At 51.4% G+C, this 19,472-nt stretch overlaps 1 protein-coding gene across 1 annotated transcript in view; it reads left to right on the plus strand.

Annotated features, from left to right (window-relative positions):
* Positions 1–3,080: 3,080 nt before the first annotated feature.
* GAS6 (growth arrest specific 6) overlaps positions 3,081–19,472 on the plus strand; it is a 51,113-nt gene continuing 34,721 nt past the window's right edge. Inside the window, exons 1-4 of the mRNA XM_079779100.1 lie at positions 3,081–3,377; positions 3,658–3,824; positions 17,376–17,400; positions 18,971–19,033. Coding sequence (XP_079635226.1) covers positions 3,299–3,377; positions 3,658–3,824; positions 17,376–17,400; positions 18,971–19,033 — 334 coding nt within the window. The 5' untranslated portion in view covers positions 3,081–3,298. The remainder of the gene's footprint in view (positions 3,378–3,657; positions 3,825–17,375; positions 17,401–18,970; positions 19,034–19,472) is intronic.

Raw genomic sequence — 19,472 nt, forward strand, 5'->3', positions numbered from 1 at the left:
CCATCAAAAGCGGGGGAGCTGGGTGCCTGTCCGCTGGTGCACCAGGCCTTTCAGAAGCCTCCGCCCCGCTGGAGGCTTCTGAAAGGCCTGGTGCCTGAGCGGACAGGCACACAGCTCCCCTGCAATCGAAAGCAAAAGTGTGGGAGCTGGGTGCCTGTCCACTCAGGCACCAGGCCTTTCAGAAGCCTTCGCCACGCCGGAGGCTTCTGAAAGGCCTGGTGCACCAGCGGACAGGCACCCAGCTCCCCCGTGATCGAAAGCGAAAGCGTGTAGGGGACTCTACACGTGCATGATTCAATCATGCACTGGGCCTCTAGTCTTATATAAGGGACTTGAGCATCCACAGACTTTGGTATCTGAGTGGGGGTCATGGAACCAATCTCCCCTGAATACCTAGGGATGACTGTAGTTAAGTTTTGGGGGAGTCAAAATTTATACATAAATTTGACTATATGGGGAGGGTCAGCACTAAGTTGTTCAAGGGTCAGCTGTACTCAATTCACATTTATTGAGTGCACACCTACATAAATGGTTTTATTGCCTTGAAATCATCACCCACAGAGGTGATGACAGGAGAATACAGAACTTTCATTTCCCTACAAACACCTCATTTCCTACCCCACCTCTATACTTTCATCCCAGTATTTATCCTTAGAAAGAGCCACTGGCTCTCCACCTCCTGACCACAGGCTGGTTGTCCACATAAAGCATCCATTGTCCTGGATCTAACCTGCCCCTTGTGGAGGTGAGCTGTCTACTGGATCTAACCTGCCCCTTGTGGAGGTGAGCTATTTCAGGGTATATAATACAGTGCCCGACAACTCTTTCCAATTTCGGAACACATTATCCAATTTATTATCTATTTTCCTGCATTGGTAACTAGGTTGAAAATTGTGGACTTTAACATGGATCAGACCTCCTCCACTACTCCCCATATTTGCTTTCTGCATTCCATAGTTATCAAAATCACAATGAGCAAGTGTGAATGCATTTTATTAAACAAAGTTTCTGCGTAATAGGAGGTATGGTAATTATTGGGATACCAACTCAGTGGAAGGGGTGAATGGGGAAAGGGAGTGAGGTCCATGCTAACAGGTCAGGGGACTTGAAAAGCTCCATCCAGTGGGACCATACTGATGCCTGGTCTCCTGAAGCAGTGAGCCCACACCCACGCAGACCCTTCCAGAGGGACATAACAGAGGCCAGGATGCTCACTCTTACTAGGATCAGCCTCTGAGAATTACATGCGCTCTAAAAACTCTCTTCTCCAAACACACACAAATGATGCAGAAACTAATTGCTAACAATTTCTAGTAGTTTGCACACTTCCTGAAATCTATCTGTGGGCCACTGGTTTAGAACCCTAAGAAATAATTAATAGAAGTGCCCCAACACAAGTCTTTCTAAGCTCTGCGGTGTTTGCAGAACTTTCATCACTAGGCTGCATGAGTCGCTAGCTGACAAGGGAGTGCCTTGTGACTAGGTCAGACACAGATGCAGATGACTTGTCTATGAAATTGTTAATTCTATTTGAAGATGGTCCTCATGAGTATTCACTTTCCCGAATTTAACGTATTAATGCTCATTAACTTACTAATGCCAGACGTTGGGCGCCATTTAATGCTGGTGATCTTGATCCGGCGTCTAGAAGGGTTCAGGAAACCTGGAGAAGAGGCTGTGCGTAAATTAATAAAGAGTCCAGAGACGAAACATAATTTTGAAAGGCATTTGGGCAGGGTGGGCAGAGGAGCTTGGCTGAAGAAACCAAGTTCTCCTTGTCTCAGGACCCCTTGCTTTTTATTAACACAATTTGTCCTAAGGCAAGGTGGAGATATACACTTCAAAGGGTGGGGTTAGGTACAGAATCCATTGTGAGATTGGGGGATTACCTCCACCTGTTCAGGTGTTTGGCCAGGAGGAGGCAATAACATGTAGATTAAGATGCCCTGAGCTGTCTGGCAGCAAGCAATCAATTTAATGCATCCTTTTCAGGTTTGAGGAAATGCCTTTAGCCATTTCCAACAGGCAATAACATATGTGACTCGGCGCTTGTTGAGTCCCCAAGTTCCATCAACCTTTCGATGAAACTCTTGCAATTATGACATGCTGGAACTGGCTTCCGGCAACCTACCTTTAAATCCATGACCTAAAGTAATTGTACCAGCAATGACATTTCATTCTCCTACTGTGAAAGGGGAGAAGAAATGGGTCTGGACCAAAGTGTTGAACCCACAAGCAAAATGACCAACCATTTGAGGGGGAGGTGACTTGCTGCCCCTTTCTCATCATGTTGGGGTTGGAGGGGTATCGGACCAGGATTTTCCAGAGGCCAGTCCCTTTCCAGGACCCCGTCTTCCTGTATGCTGGGCCCACACTGCCTGCTTCCCCCCACCACCACCACCCGCCCTGCCCTTGAGTGGTCTGCTGTGTTTTGGTTTTGTTCGTGTGTGTTTGCCTATAACTTTGCGAAATGATAGGAAGGAGAGACAGAAAGTCTTGGTCTCTGTGAACAAGCACAATGTTGCTTTCAGCTTAAATGTCCACTGGGAAACCTCAAGGTTTTCAATGTCATCATTATGGAAAACACAGATTACAGAAGGAAATAATTCAATGTCACTCCTGGCCCTCATTGGGATTCAGTTTGACCTCAGTTTGTCTTTTTTTGGGTGGGTTTTAAGTCTGGAGAAAATTTGCCTAAGAATGAAGAATCCAAAAAGGATATGGTAGATTTGAGTTGGGGGTGGTGAGGTGGGAAAGAGGTTTAATTGTAGTAAATGGTCATATTCTAGTACCTGGTCACCTTGTACCTGGGTGTTATTTCTTCTTTCCTTTTACCCCATTCGGATTAATACACTCAGTCGCCGATTTAGTAGCAACTCCCCTAGTAGTCTAAGCAGCCGGTGTGAGAAGTAGCTACGCCCCATGACCTGCTTCCCCTTCAATCTTTGATCTTCCCAGCTGAAACCAGCTCGGGCGCCAGGCTGCGGGTGGGAGCTATCGGCCCCGCCCGCCCGGCGCGGCCCCGAGGCCAGTCCTGCCCCCGGCCGCGCGCCCCGCCCCGGCCACCCTGGCCTCCCCGCCGCCGCCCAGACCCGCCGCAAGTCCGAGGTGCTGCTGCAGCCGCCGCTGCCGCCGCCGCCGGGATGTGACCTTCAGAGCCGCCGCACAGGATGACCGGAGCCACCGCCCCGCGGCGCCCGCGGCTCGCCACGGCCTCCCCGGCACTCTGACCGCGCGCGCTCCCGGCTGCCCGCCCGGCTCCCGTCCCCGGTCCCGGTCTCCGGTCCCCGGCCTCGCCATGCCGCCGCCGCCCGGGCCCGCCGCCGCCCTCGGCACTGTGCTGCTGCTGCTCCTGCTGGCCTCGGAGTCCGCGCACAGTGAGTACCGCGCGGGGGCCGCGGCGGGGGCTGATCGAGAGACCCTCCCCAAAAGACCCCGCCACCCGGGGGCAAGGGCAACGCCAGCGCCCGCGTGCCAACCCGGCCCGTGCGCCCCTACTCCGTGCGCTCCCGCCCCGCCGCTGCATCCCCGGGCCCGCTTCGGGGAGGACGGAGCGTGCGGGGCCCCGGGTTGACAGCATGCCCCCGCTCTCTCCCCTCTCTCTCCCCGCTCCTCCGCGCTCCTCCCCGCGCCGTCCTCCCACTCGCGTCCCGGTAGCCGTGATGCTGCGGGCGCGCGAGGCGGCGCAGTTCCTGCGGCCCAGGCAGCGCCGCGCGTACCAGGTCTTCGAGGAGGCCAAGCAGGGCCACCTGGAGAGGGAATGCGTCGAGGAGCTGTGCAGCAAGGAGGAGGCCCGGGAGGTGTTCGAGAACGACCCCGAGACGGTGAGCGCGGGGGCCTGGCGCGCGGGCGCCGGCGGGGGAGGTGAAGGAGTGGGGAGGTGTGTGCCTCTGGCGCTCAGGGATTCCACGACTGGGCGGGACCGCGGCGCGGAGCATTAAAGCGGCCAGGTCACCTCGAGTGCTGTCCCTGCAGCACCGCGTCTCTGCGAACATCCATCTGTGCGCGCCCTTGTAGGGAGTCCCAGAGTTCCTCAGACTCCCCTTTACAGAGTCTGAGATGAGTCTCCTTCATGTGGGGGGACCTTGCTGCAAGTCACGCCCGGAACTCTTAAATACGGGGACATTGCGCTTGGGAATGGTGGAAGGTCAGGAATCTGGGGTATCTGGACCCCGGCTCACCCTCAAGCCTCCTCCACACCGCCTGAGCCCCAATTCTCTAGGTGACCCCCAGGTGCTCCTGTTAGCTGGAGGCAGAAACAGATCCTGGAGCGGGGGTCCTGTTGAGACCCTGCAGTTCTCTTCTGTAGACCTCCGAAGGCAGCCACCTTAAAGGAAATACGCAATCTAGGACACCTCCACCAGAATAAACTAGAGGCTGTTTTTAAAATGTAAAAGAAATACCATGGTTAAAAAACAAACAGCTTCCTACCTCTCCTCTCCCTTAACTGGATCGGAGGAGTAGAGCTTCTTGATCCTCATGAAGAGGAGTAGAGGGTTTGCCTGAAAGAGGAATTAAAAGATGTGAGGGCTGGGTCCTGGTCGGTGTTGCCCAGTTGGTTGAGTGTTGTCCTGTGCACTGAAAGGTCACTGGTTTGCTTCCCGGTCAGGGCACATGCCCAGGTTTCAGGCTTGATCCCTAGTAGGGATACATGTGGAGGCAGCCTATCTCACATTGATGTTTCTCTTTTTCTCTCCCTCTCACTTCCTCTCTCTCTAAAATCAAATATATATATATATATATATATATATATATATATATATATATATATAAAATCAATTATATATATGGACTGGAATGGCTTGTAGCAGTAGGTCCCAAAATATGATTACAGAAATAGTGCTAGAATATATATGGAGGGGGGTACCTGGAAGGGGTCACAAGGTCAGGGGGACCTCAGGGTGGAAGTTAGGAAAGGGCCCCAGCGCAGGTGTGTGTGTGTGTGTGTGTGTGTGTGTGTGTACACACACACACACACACACACACACACACCAGCCCTTTTCAGCAAGGTGTTCTTTTAGAAACAGCTGGTGATTGCAGAAGCCTCATGGTGCTGGCTTAGGACATATTTCTATTAATAATGTCCTTGGAGACTGTAGGGCGCCAGGCAGCCAAGTGCAGGCAGGGAGCAGCCCAGGTGTGGGCCTGGCGTCTGTGCAGGAGCTGTGCGATCTTCAGGGAGAGGAGATGTGTAAGAGCATTCATGGTAGTTGTGACCTGTGGGACCTGGTGAAAGCCCTGGATGTCTGTCTGTCTGTTCCGGGGAAAGTGACTTTGGAAAGCAGTAGTGAAAGACATGGGGTGGACTTACATTACATCACTTTAATGCTGTGAGGTCAGGGTGATTTCACAGCTGTTTTTGGTTCCTCCAGATTTTTTCTTTTAAAGAATTCTCTGGAATGAAGTAAATGTCTCATGCAGTCAACGAATGGCTCTGTGTGACCGATGCAGGCTTCTTTTGGACTTGTGTTTCTGATCAGTGGACTTGACAATCCCTTCTAGGTCCCCTTTCTGGAAACAAGCTCTAAAACGATTGACCCCCACTGTGTGGTTCTCTGGCACCGTTAGTGGTTGCCTCTGCTGAGTATGGTAGGGTTATTTTCTCCGTGTTACTGCCTTCAGTGTCAATAGCCACACAGTTTCAATCCTGTCCTATGGAGCAGTTTTGCGGGTCTGTTCCGGCCTCGCTGTTTTCCCTTTTCTTTGATGATTAATCCTAATAGCCCAATGACTCATGCCTCTGCAGAGATTTCTGAAGCTCCTAGTGGCAGGGCTGTGTGCCTGGCCACCAAGAATCCCTGCCCAGCTGTGAGCTTGTGTGACAGGTGCAGTGTTCTCCATCCCCATGCCTAGCCTGGAACATTTACTCTGCAGAAAGTGTGTGATGGCACTTGTGGCGACAAGAGTTGAGAGCAACAAGGCTGCCACCCACCCAACCATCCCTTGCTTGCCCTACCACCCCAGCCCCTGCCTGCCCAGAACAGAAAAACCCTGACCTGGCTTTCCCTTCCTGTCTGCACACACTATGCATTAACCATTGTACCACTCTTCCCAGAATGTCGATCCCCTCTCTCACTTGAATTGCTTTTATGTTGTAATTTTAACTTTATTTGCACGTGTATGGAGTGGAGACAAAAAAAGAGAACGTGTTCACTAACCCAATACTTGAATGCAGCCACTGTGCTGGGGTTTGCACATCCCCGTGAGGTCTTGGCTCCCCTCTTTTCCAAGGCACAGTTGAGTCACTCCCATGCTGGGGGTTGAGGGGGTGGGGGGGGCATCCTCTCTTACACTCCAGCCCCATCAGAAGTTTGTAAACTCCTTTTGATAGCAACACCTTTTATAATTTCCTAGAATTCTGTCCTCCTTCCCAACCCAACCCCAAGCCCCAAATATTACATTTTTTCCATCATTTATCAGCTTCCCAAATTGGACTGGTTACCTCTGTAACCCGTTAGTTGGATTATAAGCCCTGCATTTTATCCTGCACCTTGCGTCCTGTGGAGACCTTTGTGGAGACCATGTGCTTTGTTGTCTGGTTTTGGCCCTTGGCTTGTTTTCCTTTTCCTTGAGGGGCAGTGTGGAATGCTGGGAGGAGCTGAGTTAGGGTTAAGGGTCAGGGGTCAGGGTTCGGGGCTGATTTGAGTTCCACCTGTTCTGGTAGACCAGTTGTCCACTTGGATGTGTCCAGGTTTCCCACTCCATCTCCCTGGCAGTGGGGTGAGATCCTCCAAACACTATTCACTGCTAATGTATTTTAGTGAATATAGCACTGTTGAAAGAGGTAGTCCTGTGAGTTCCTCTGCTCCAAAAAGTTTAGGGCTCTCACTAGGAAATATTTATTCCTTGCATGCAAAGGTAGCTCATTTTGCATGTTTTGATTGAGGCTGATGGAGTGACCCAGGATGATGAGCACTGACCTTATTTAGTTTAAGAAGTCCCCTGGCCCTACCGGTTTGGCTCAGTGGATAGAGCATTACCTCAGTGGACTGAAAGGTAACAGGTTCGATTCCGGTCAAGGGCATGTACCTTGATTGCGGGCACATACCCAGTAGGAGCTGTGCAGGAGGCAGCTGATCAATGTTTCTCTCTCATCAATGTTTCTAGCTCTCTATCCCTCTCCCTTTTTCTCTGTAAAAAATATATATATATATATATATATATATATATATATATATATATATATATATATATATATAAATAAATAATAAGTCCCCTGGACCTGGCCACGTGACTGTCACAGGACCTCCAGGGCCATGGTGTCCTGGTGTGAAAGGCTACACCAGAATTGGCACTTCTTGGGTTGTAATCACCTGACCCTCTGATGGGTGTGCTTGTAGGCAGTGCCAGTCCTCAGAGGCCAGGATCACCTTAGTGGCTGATTCCACCTGCCCTACCTTGTTGTCTACTGGGTTAGGATGCTGGAAGCAGCCGGTCTGTCCGCGGTGCCAGGCCCCGCTGTAATCACACACCTGCCCGATTTTGTTTCTGCCTTTGATGGAGTTTGCAACACTGCTCTTTCCTGCTGGCTGAGAAGGCAGCGCTGCATGTCCTGTACACATTCCTGGGCCTCTGGGGACACCCTGGTAGAGGAAGCCTCCAGGAGGGACAGGGGAAGCTGGGATGGGGTGAGGTAGACTTGGGCCCCTGGAGCCAGCTCTCTGGGCTGCAAACCCTCTTCCCGGAGCTCGGAGGTCTATGTTTGTTGAGCATGTGCTGTGCGCTGGGTGTGCGCTAGGTCTTCCTCTCTGATCTCAATCTTTCCAGACTGGGCTGTTTTCCCCTTTTGGACAAGGGAAGGAGTCTGATCTTCAAAGTTCTTCTTGCCCAGGCTGGTTTGGCTCAGTGGATAGAGCATCAGCCTGCGGACTGAAGGGTGCCGGGTTCAATTCCAGTCAAGGGCACATGCCCAGGGTTGTGGGCTCGATTCCCAGTAGGGGGCGTGCAGGAGGCAGTCAATCAAAGATCCTCTCTCATCATTGATGTTTTTATCTCTCTTTCCCTCTCCCTTCCTCTCTGAAACCAATCAATCAAATATATATATAAAATCTTAAAGCTCTTCTTTAGCAGGTAGCTGGTAGTGCCATGGCTCTTCCTAATTTCTGGGGCTATCACACACCTGGCTGGAAAGGAAGGGACTCTCAGGCATTCTGGTCACCTGCTTCCCTCCTGGGGGCAAACTGTCTCCCACCCACATTCTTTCTGGCCCCAGGAGAGTGGCCCAGGGCCCAGGAGAGTGGCCCAGGCCACCGCTGTGCTGTTGCCGTTGCCGCTGCTAATCATGTTTGTCCTCTCCAGAGCCCAAGGGGTGATTACATTCCCTCCTTATCTTGTTTCCTTTGGTGTTGTTACTCTCTGTTCCTGGCATTTCCCTCTCCCCTGCTTTTCCTTGTTCTAGGGCCCTGGGTAGTCCATCCCCCAGCTGTCTCCGCAGGGGTTCTCCTGAATTCTTCTGAAAGGTCACCCGGGCCAGCCCAGCAGGTCACCTTTCTACGTAAATCCTTTAAGGCAGGTGGGTTCCGGACGCGTTAAAGACGCCATCTCAGTAATCGCCCTCTGCTTTCTGAAAGGATTCTGGACAAAAGGCTTACCCGCCCGACCTGCTGTCCAGGTACATGTCACCGCCTGGCAGCACCTGGGCCTGCCCCTGCCCCTCAGCTTGTTGGGAGGAAAAATTCCAGGCTGCAGTTTCTTATCCCACCACCCCGTTTAATTTGAGATACAAACAATAATATTTACACTATTCTCAACTGGCTAGTGGCACACCCTGAAGACTTCACAACATGCTTGGCCACTGGCCTGTGCTGGAGTGCATTTGTGTCTCTTTGTCTCTCCATCTTTGTCTCTGTCTCTGTCTATCTGTGTCTCTCTTTTTCTCTATGTCTCTGTCTCTAGCTTGGTCTCTCTCTGTCTCTCTGCCTCTCTGCCTCTCTCTCTGTCTCTGTCTCCCACTTTTTCTGATTCTGTGCCCCATCTCTCTCACCCCACCCCCAGCTCTTGCAAATGCCGGGAAATACAGTTGTGATGGGTTCTCTGCCGAGGAGAGTTTCAGGGTGCAGTCAGTTTCAGACCTTGCGTGCTTGAACTGCATCTGCATTCCCAGGACACCTGTCATCCTGAGATCCCAGATTCTTTGGGGACAGCTTGGGGAGGAGCACCGCCATACAGAAGTGAAAGCCCCTCCCTCAAGTTACCCCTTTTTGGGGTGGCCTAAGGGGTGTCTTGGGTGCAGAAGTGGGGTTCCAGCAGGAAGGTGGGGAGGGAGTTGGAGGGGGACCTTGTCAGCCCCAGTGACTTGCCTTTCAAATGCAGGACCCTGAGCCGGGGTGGTGACACCTTGGCTGTGACATCCAGGATAGTTGCTGCTCACCTGCGCCTTCCTGCCCCGCACCTGCCCTCCCCACCCCACTCTACCTCCCCAGCACACACACATACACACACACTCAGACTCACACACACATACAGACAACTTGTTGGTAGGAAAAAATTGTGAAAGGCTACACCAGAATTGGCATTTATTGGATTGCCTACACATGCACATATATGCAGACATAACTCAGATACATACACCCATACTGACACAGGGTACACTTTCACAGACACATAGACATACCTACAGACACACACAGGCACATACTCTTCTCTCTGCAACTGTGGGTCCACTGAGCCCAGGTCCCTCACCCTGTGCAGCCCCTGCCCCCTCTCCTACGGGTTCTGTTGCTTGCGAAGCATCCTGATTGCAGAGCAAGTGGTTCTGCTCCCACTGACCGCTCTGGGCCCAGGCCTCCTCTCCTGGGACCTCTCCCACTTGGGCTTTTGCCACTGGAGGCCTGAGGAAGCCGTCACAGGGGCTGGGTCGCTGAATTGTTGTTCGACCGGTTGTGCTTTCTCTGGAGTTGGCTCCTGCACAGCTCAGCGGCCTGCAGACGGCTGGTTAGACCCGAGCCAGCACCCACAGGTCCCCAGCACCCAGGCTGCCGCTCTCTGGGGGTGGGCCTTGAGCGAGATGCAAACCCTGCCTGGCTCCCCCCAGTCGCCTTCTGCTGTCCCTGTGCCTACCTATATGTTTGTTTTAATCCTAGGAGTCTGCAGGGACTTAGCGCCAGGCTCTCCAGCGTAATAACAGGCCAGGCCCATAAATTACACCTCATCCTCGCCAATGGGCTCAACATCTGCGGAAAACCAATTAAAGACATTTCAAAAAAACACTGAACGTCTGTCTTTGTTATTTAGGAACAAAACACCCTTTTAAGAAACTGATGCTGATGGCCCGTTTCTTGAAATTCCAAGGGGCTGGGCCGGGACATTTCAGACACTTCCCAGGTGAACAGTCTCCAGCACCACTGGCAGGTGTCCCAACTCCTTCACGCTTTGTTTCCCCTGGTTTCTCTAAGGTCAGACCGGGAGCTGTTTCTGTAATGCACAGAGTCGTTGTGGGTTAAGGGCTCATATTTGATGTTGGAGATACTCTGTGCCTCCTCAGTGGTTATTATAGGCCGGTGGTTTCATTGCACACCTGGTGCATATGCCTTGTACATTTGACCCTGACACAGTCGTTCATTAAAAGCTTTGGATTAATTTTTAAAGCGGAGTTGGAAGTGGAAGAAGTTCAGAAGGACATCAGTGCTTTATCTCCCTCTGACAGAGGCACAGGTCTGCTTTGACTGATGGCAGGGATTCAAAATGTAATATTCCCGAGAGATAGTAACATAGTACTGTCATACTTTCAAATACCATACTTGTTTTCTTGGGCTTGTTTTTGTTTTTTTTAATAGCAGCTGAAATTTGTTTCTTTCTGGTGTTAGTGCCCAGGATAATAAAATACATTTTTCCCACTTTGGTCTCTAAAGCCTGCCATCTAGACCCAGTTTTTCAAAGATCTCTTCTTGGAATGTTGGGCTCTTTGGAAATCACACGGCTGGGCTCCGCCCGCTCCTGGGCGGGGTGCCCTGGTCACTGCTGCAGCCTCACACTCAGCGGCCCGGGGCCTCCCTGGGGCTGGCCAGGGCCATCAGCCTGGGATGGCTGGGTGACTGGCGGCTGCAGGTGCAGCCTGCCTGGAACCCTCTGCTGTGGACACACAGTTCTTTAGCACGATGCTTCAGAAAGGAATGGCAGGCTGCTGAGGAGGGTCCTGTTGGCAGTTGTCCAGGGGCTGACATAGGCATGTGGGTTTGTGCTTCCCTCCTGCCTCACTGGATAGCAAACTCCTCAACTTCAAAGGCAAATCCACCGTTTGTGATGTAGGAATCTGTTGCCTGGGTCTGCAACTGCGTGCTTGCTACAGCCGTAATCACCAGATGCATTCTCCGCATTATCCTTGTCCACATCACGCTTACCACATGCATGCTGTGATTTAGCCTGGATCCAGAGAGGCACCCAAGTGCTCGTAAATTTCCCTCTGTTAAGCTAGGAACAAACAAAAATTTTGCAGTAATGTTTGTGGCAGATGAGAGTCTTGGGCATCATCTCGTTTTAAGCACTCCCGTGAAACTGGCCCAGAATCTATTAAGGGACTTGTCCAAGTTAGCTCAGGAGTGAGAGGACTCAGATGGAAACTCAGGTCCCCAACTCCAAGTTTAACATACAAACGCTGAAGCGATGGAGACCTTCAGAAGATGAGCGTGTATAATTGTCTATACAACCGGCTAGAGAGTGACTTCTAGAGAAAAATACCTTTGCCCCAAGGATTCTTTTAACTGCTAAGTTGTTACTCCTGTACTCTGGCAAGTATTTTATTCTAGTTTACGTGATGGGAACATGCATCATTTTGTTTTTCCCAAAGAAACGTAAAAGGAGAAGTGTGAGTTTGCATTTGTGATGTGGGTGTGTCTTTCTAGGTACCTGCCCGGTTTCCCTAAAGCAGAGAGAACTGTGCCATCCGAGGGGTGAAGGAGGAGGGGAGGTGGTCACGGGCTCTCCTCCCGCCACCATTAAGCCTGTAAGCTGTGGGTGGGTGCCAGCGACCCTTCCCACCACACTCTCGTCTTTTCCTCCCTCACACTGGCTTCTTTCCTCCTTCCCCATTTTGGTCCGTGCTGCTCAGACCTCAGGACCAGGCCTTGGGTAAAAGTCTCAAGTCCCCTCTGCTCTCCATCCCCTCCCGCCACTGCCTGTAACCAGCGGCCTGGTCCTGAGGCCTCCTCCTGGGGCATGTCTCCTGCTTATCGCCTCCCTGACTGCCCTGGGCCATCATGGACAGGCTGACATTCCATCTCGCCTGTAAAGCTCCAAAGCTCCCCTTCTGCACCCATTCACAACCCCAAACAACGAGCACAGCCGCTCCCCTGAACGTTTTGGGATCAAGCCCAACCCTCTCACCGGGCCTGTCGAGGCAGCGCGCCCTCTCCAGCACCCGAGATCAGGCAGGCCTCTTCCCTGTCCAGAACAGACGGGATTTCCCGCTCTGTTTCTTTGCTCCAGCCACGCCCCTGGCTCTGTGTATTCTACCCGCAGGCGCCCTGCTTGGGGCCCTCGGGGTGTGGTCTTTGATTCGGGCAGATGGACAGCGCGCAAATCTCAGCCCAGGGGCTGTGCAGCCAGGGCAACGGCTGGAGCTCTCCAAGTTCCAGCGGCCACATGTCGCTGGAGACAGGAGCGGCTGCCTTCTGTGACTCGGTGAGGATGACATAAGCAAAGGGAGTACAGCTGCTTCCTCGCGGGGGCCGTGGCCAATCAGCGTAAACTTACGGCTCTGGGGGTCTGACCTCGGCATGGGTCCCCGCAGCTAAAACCAAGGTGTCCCACGGCTGCTTCCTTCTAGAGGTTCCCGGGGAGAATCCATCCTCGCTTACCTTTCAGCGTCTAGAGGTGCCGCATTCCCTGGCTGGCAGCCCCTCCTCCACCTCCACAGCTGCCATTTCTGGTTCTCTCTCTGCCTTCTTCCACATGTGAGGACAGTATAGACATAATTTGAATAAAGGTCTGTTGGTTCGCCCCTGTAAACCTCATTTCCCCAGTAAGAAGGTGGCTGGCCTAGCAGGCAGGGTCCACCACCACGCCCGAGTCCCGTGAGGGTTAGCCGCTTCCTGCTCCTTCCTGTCAGCACATCTTCCTCACTCAGTGAGTGACATTGCTGCTTTTGGCCTTGAGAACCAAGGAGTTTGCTGAGCAAAGCTGTTGATGATCAGCCAGTGCTGTGGAAAGTGAGAGAGGCTTTGCCAGGAGAGCGCCTGGGTGCAGGAAGAGAGGTCTTTGGGAGTGACTCCCGTTAAAACACATCGTATTACACCGTAAGTATTAAAATGAATCTTGGGAAATGAAACTGTAAAATTTGTAGAAACAAATTTGGTCCATCTCATACTTCATAAAAGTCAGAGTATAAATGCAATTAGGCACTAAAGTTTTAGAACAAAAGGGAGATGGAAGTAAGAATTTGGGGAGGGAGCCAGGCACTATTTTTCCGAAAACCATGATTTTTAGAATGTTCTTCTGACCATAAGTGGAGATATTTTTGCAAACAAACAAACAAAAGAAATGTGTGATGGCTTTGTCCACATTCTTAATCATCAGGTTATCCGCTTGGAAGCGGCCTTCTATGACACTCGCAGACTTCTCCTTCTTGTATTGTTACTTGGCCTAAGCCCTGGTTTGTCACTGCCTCTGCACTGGGTGGCTCCCAGACGTCCTCATGAACTCATGAAATCTTGACCCTTGGTAGATTCAGAATTTCACTTTGCGGGTGATTACAGTTCTGTTGGCACTAATTTGTCAGATTCAGCCAGCCTGGTATTTTTTGCTGCACCCGTTTGAGAAATGTAAACAAGGAGATAGAAGTGTGTTTCTCCTGCAAAAGGCGGGAGGAAGGCTGAGGAGTGCGGCTCAGGAGTGCCAACAGACGCACATGACCTGTTCGTGCTCTGCTGTGCTGGTGCGTGGCTTTTGTCTTCAGAGCCTCCTCACACGCCTGCCAAGATGCTGGAGCACCAGACATCACATCTGCACTTTAGCAAGGAAGGCAGAGAAGCAAAGCTCCCCTCCCCCAACTCTCTTCGCTCAGTTTCACCTTGTGCTCAGATCTTATTGGCTAGAATTTAGTCACATGGCCACCCCTAGTTGCAAGGGAAGCTGGGAATGTAGTGTACAGTGCAGCTCTAAAATAAACCCAACGTTCTATTACTAAGGATGGAAGGAGAATTGGGTATCTCTGCTACGGGGAAGAGAAGAGGTATTTGGGAACAAACCACTTTTATGAGGTTCATTCCTGTGAATAGTTCCATGCCTGGGGATAGACACTGTAACTAGCTGTGTCTGAGAGTTTTTGCACAACCCACCTCTCATATGGGTCTTTCCAGCTACACTCACACAATCTGTGCTGTACCTTTTAATGCAATACTTGGTGGAGGGACCAGCCCTCCCCTCCACTTCCCTGGTGTCCCATGCTGGGCCTGTGCAGTCACCTTTCAACCTGCAGCTGGCAATGAGGGGAGAGCTGCAGCCCTCATCCTTGGGGGCCCAGGCATGGCTAGAGAGGAGCCCAGGGGCTCCACTCAGGCCTCCTTTCAGGTGCTGGGTGCCCATAGCACATGAGAAACATGTGCACAGTGCAGAGGGACATGCTGTGGACAGGTACAGATTGCAGCAAACGTGGTCACTGAGGTTTAGTGAGGGGACCAGAGTTTTCACACGCCCAAGAGCCTCTGCTGTTCATACCAGAGCCCTGAGCATCCAGAAGAGCATGCATCAACTCCCATTGGTGACTCGTGTTTCAGTTTTGTCCCAGCACTGGCTATGAAAAAGAACCTGGAGAGCTTGGCTTTCCAGTGGGCTGCAGCCACTCCTGAGCTCCCTGCTGGTTTAGGCCCCTCTCCCTGCCCCACTGTGTGTGTCGGGCACAAGGGGATGGCCGTGGAGGAGGAGGAGGGGTGCCTGGAGCTGGGGACTGCATGCCGCACAGGCCCTGCAGAGCTGCAGCCGTCCCCGCGGTCAGTGATGGGCTGTGCCTCTGCTCGGTGGATCCCCATGGCATGCTGCTCATCGAGCCAACGCAGCTCCTGGGCCTTAGGCCAGGGTTTACGCCCTGACCGACTTGTGATGCAGGTGGGGCCGGCTCTATGTTCTGTTTGGTGCCTTTATTCACAGAAGAAAGGGGAGGACGATTTTCATAGCCCTCCTCTTCTGTCAGAATGTTGAAGGACAAATGGAAATGTCTCTTTCTCCGGGGAGAGTGTGTAACACTTTTTATGTGTATTTGTGTTAGCTTTGCTTTTATTCAGGGTTAACCCTCTCTCTCCTAGATTACCAGGCAAATTAGCACATGGTTTATAGCCCTCTCCCACCCCAAATAGATCTAACACACAAATTAGGATAAATTGTCACCAGGTTTTATGACCCTGTGGTTTCAGTAACCACATTCCCCTTAGGTGTGGTTCAGTAAGGAGAAATGAGCACAGTTTTTCTATTAATAATGTGTTGTTGTTTTCACAACAGTAGAACTCATTATTAAAACATACTACACATAACTATAAACTAAGCACGATTGTGAACAATATGATACACCTTCCTGGGAAGTCATGATCCTGTAAATGTTTATGTATAATTAGGTTCCTTTACTCAGAGTTTTTCATTGTTTTCAGTTCTTTCTTAACCTAATGATCGGTTTCCTAAACCGGAATGAGTGCACACTTGTTGCATCCATTCTAAGTCTTCTCTTTCGGAACCAACACCTTGCCGTTTGTGACAAAGCTCTGTGGCCTTTGTTCTCCCTCTAAACCCAGAAAGACGTCACGGCCCGCTTGCACCCCACGAAGGAGGCAGCAAGCCTCCTCCACCCTCGGGTCCGAGGGGTTTCACCAGCGCGCACCTGGCCTGGCCTCCTTTCCTGTGCTCGGACGTTGGCCAATCCCTGACCCAAAGCAAGAGAAGGAAGTGAAAGCAGGCATGCCGGGGGCCTCTCAGTGCTGGCAAAAGAGGGGCAATCCTTCCTGACCTCGTAGCTCTGACCTCCAAACCTGGCCTCTTTGTCACATTTGCACTGAACCTTATCTTGGCGACTGTCACACAAGCTGACATAGCAAACTTGCTCTATGACTTCTCCTTTAACGGGTTTAAGAGTTTTGTTTTTTAAAATCACATCTTTACTGGAACATGGCTTTCTAAAATCTCATCTGAGTGCATCTTAGCAAAGTGTCCCCAGCGCCACCCAGTCTAAGAACTCTCATTACCCTCACGTGGCACCACCCAACCTGCCTCTTTCACAAACAGCGAGGAGGGAGCTCTGGCCACGCATTCGAGTGAAGGTGACAGATGAGGCTGTGCCAGGACCAGTGTATGCAGCTGGCAAATATGTGGAAGAGCAGCCCCACGCCCTGTGTGGGTGGCCCTGGGGACACTCTGCCTATCACTCTTCAAATGCCACGCACCAGCTCCCGTCCACGCGCTTTCGGGATGCAGTGTGCCATTGGGAGCCCTTTCTAGCTTCATGACCTCAGTCACACGCCACCACCCCCATTGAGCCTCATTTCCTCATCTGTGATAATGGGTTAATACAAAAGACCTTCCTTGGACGTGGTTGTGAGAATCAAACAAAATAATGTAAAAATGTGGAATGTCACCAGCATGCAGTTGGCACCCAACATCTAGTGGCTGACGTGGCTTAGTCAGCCACTTGGCTCCATTAAGGGGGGGAATTAGGGCCAAACTGTCTCATGACTGGCCCAAAGGGGGGAGATCAGAGTGGATATGGTAGGGCTACTTTAACCAGCCACAGCCTGAAGGGCTTCCCAGCAGGTCCCTGCTGCTCACCGAGGGAAGGCGGGTGGCTCTCGAGGGAGGGCGGGTGGCTCTCGTATATGGCAGTCCCCTGTGCAGTGCAGAAGCCTCAGCTTGCGTTTATGGACAAAAGACTCCTCGCTGACACCCTCCATAACTCACCCAGCACCACTTTGGTTTACAAACACAGTAAATGCACACCAGTGCCTATGTGTGGATAGTCACACAAGGTCTCCACATTTCTGTGAGGACCCTACATCCACAAGGGCCTAAGACCTGGCCTTGACTTGCATTATTTCTCAGCCTCTGAGACACTTTGAGTGGCGCCTTCTAAGTGGCCACAAAGGGCTTCGCTGTTGCTGGTTACAGAAAATCTAACCACGCTCACGGTTCTGCAGAAGCCGCCTGGGCTGTCCCCTCTCACTTCCCTCGTGCCTCCGTCTTCCAGGCAGGAAGTGGCTTTCTGGGTGGTTCTCGCTCTGCTGGTCCTGTCACTGAGTCATCTGTGGAGAAATTCTCCGCTGTCCTCAAACACCTGCTCCCCGAGAGTCTATTTCTATCTACTGGGGGAGAAAGGCGAGGTTCGATGAACCACCTGGGGACTGTGCTGTGTAGGAAGCCTCATATTGTGCCAGTAAACTGTTGCCCTTTTTCTTTTTCCGCAGGAATACTTTTATCCCAGATACTTAGGTAAGTTTAAATCACTGCTTCCTTTAGTTGTCATAAAGGCGTAGTTGGGGGATATTCGTTACATGTCAGAGAAACAATGGGTCAAAACCTCATTCACCAAGTTATTCCTGGAGGGAAGGTTGCTTAATTATACAGAGAGTTTGAAACTATCCAGAGCACGTAGGTCAAAACACTTGTGTCTTTTGTACCATGATGATCCGTGTTAACTTAACCTTAATCCAATGCCATTATTTGCAAACCTCTTTTCTGCTCTGAATCCAGGCTTAGCTTATATTTGGGAATATGACTGATTCAGTAATTCTCAGACTTTTTGATCTCAGGACTCTGCATTTCTGACATTACTGAGGATGCCAAAGAGCTTTTATTCATGTGGGCTGTATGTATTGATATTTGCCATGCTGGTAATTAAAACTGAGAACATTAAAGAACGTTTTTATTCCATTTGAATGACAGGAATGTACAAGCAAACACTCTTGGCCACTGAGCAGTGATGTCATTGTGCGAGGGTGGCTCTACTGTACGCTGTGGGGAGAGTGAGAGTAAAGGGCAAACGACAACTGAGTCCTGTCAGGACGATGACATTGACCTCCCCAACAACCTGAAGGGCCCTGGGTTCCCCTGAGAATTCTCCTTTAACTAGTACCGTTATAAGATAGTTGGGGATGCATATCACTTACTTTGAGAGAAATGTATTCCAGGTCTTCCTTGTTAATTTTGTAAAGTCCACGTGGGTAAATGTCCCGCTGGCCTTATATTCTCTTAGCGGCACCTTCTCTGGGTCCGTATCTGGCAACAGGCCAAGTGGACCGGTGACTGGCCCTGCGAAGCCCGGGAACCCGCCTGCTTCTGGGCGCTCTGTTGGTCTCCGCTGGCCTCGCTCCTGGGTATGCGAGGTTTGTTTCCTGAGGCAAAGGATGACCAGTTATCCCACGAGCCCACCCTTTAGGGACCATCTGTTGCCGTGCCAGTGTCCCCTTAGGCAGGGAGAAGTAGCAGGGACCTGTGGGAGGACCAGATGAATTGGTTCCACACCTGTTCTGCACACCTTCAAGCTTCCTGTCATCCCGGGATGCATGTGCTCAAGAAGCCAAGCCTCCCGTCCCCATCCCCATGCCCGTGCGGACCGGCCAGTGTCCGTCTGCGTCCAGCACCTCAGACAGCTTGACTTTCACAGTAAGGGCCGTGTTTCCAAACGGGGGGGGGGGGGGGCGGTCAATTTGAAATGGAAGTTTAGCTCTCTGACCACGATCAGAAAATGTACTGGATGTTCTTAGTGATTCTTCCGTACACGGGCAGAGGGAACCCACTGGAGGAGCTGCGGACGGTGCGTGGCCACGCTCTGTGGGCACAGTCTGCCACTCGCTGGAGGCACTTCCCTGGGTCAGTGCTAAAATGTTTTGTTAAAGTGTATTAACAAAAGCTAACCTGCGTTATTGCTGGCGGATGGTAGCGCTCAGGTCAGCGTGCATAGTCTGCTTTCCCAGGGGTCCCAAGAGGCTGTAGTACTGTCTCTAAAGCCTGCTTCACCTCCTGACTGAAGAATGACACGCCACCTGTTTCTCTCTTGCAGACTGCATTAATAAACATGGATCTCCGTACTCAAAAAACCCAAACTTTGTTCAGTGCGTTCAAAGTAAGTCCGTCTCCTTCCTGTCTTCCTCAAAGCCCCGTGAGTTTGGGAAACTTTAAGCTTTGGTGTGGTTTTCGGGGGGGTCTTGAATATTTCCATTATCTGAAGGGGCTATCACACCTGCCTGAGGTCTCCCTTTTCAATGAACTGTCTTGTTCAAGAAAGTATGTTTTGGTTTTGGACCAGCCAGAAGCGCACAGGGTATGAAATGTAAACCTTTCCCGGGGGTGGGAAGAGAAAGCATATCCCTGGCCCTGCCTCCTAGTGGACCTATAAGTTCTCTTTCCCAGAGGCCACCACGGTTACCAGCTCTAAGAATACATAATATGAGCAGTGTCAAGGGTGGCTCCCCCTACACATGATCTGACCCCACTTTTGCCACCAGATACTGTGGAGACCTCCCATATCAGTACATACAGAGCTGCCCGCTGTCAACATTGGC

The sequence above is a fragment of the Cnephaeus nilssonii genome (genome assembly GCF_951640355.1).
Source record: "Cnephaeus nilssonii genome assembly, chromosome: 8".
Classification (NCBI taxonomy): Eukaryota; Metazoa; Chordata; class Mammalia; order Chiroptera; family Vespertilionidae; genus Cnephaeus; species Cnephaeus nilssonii.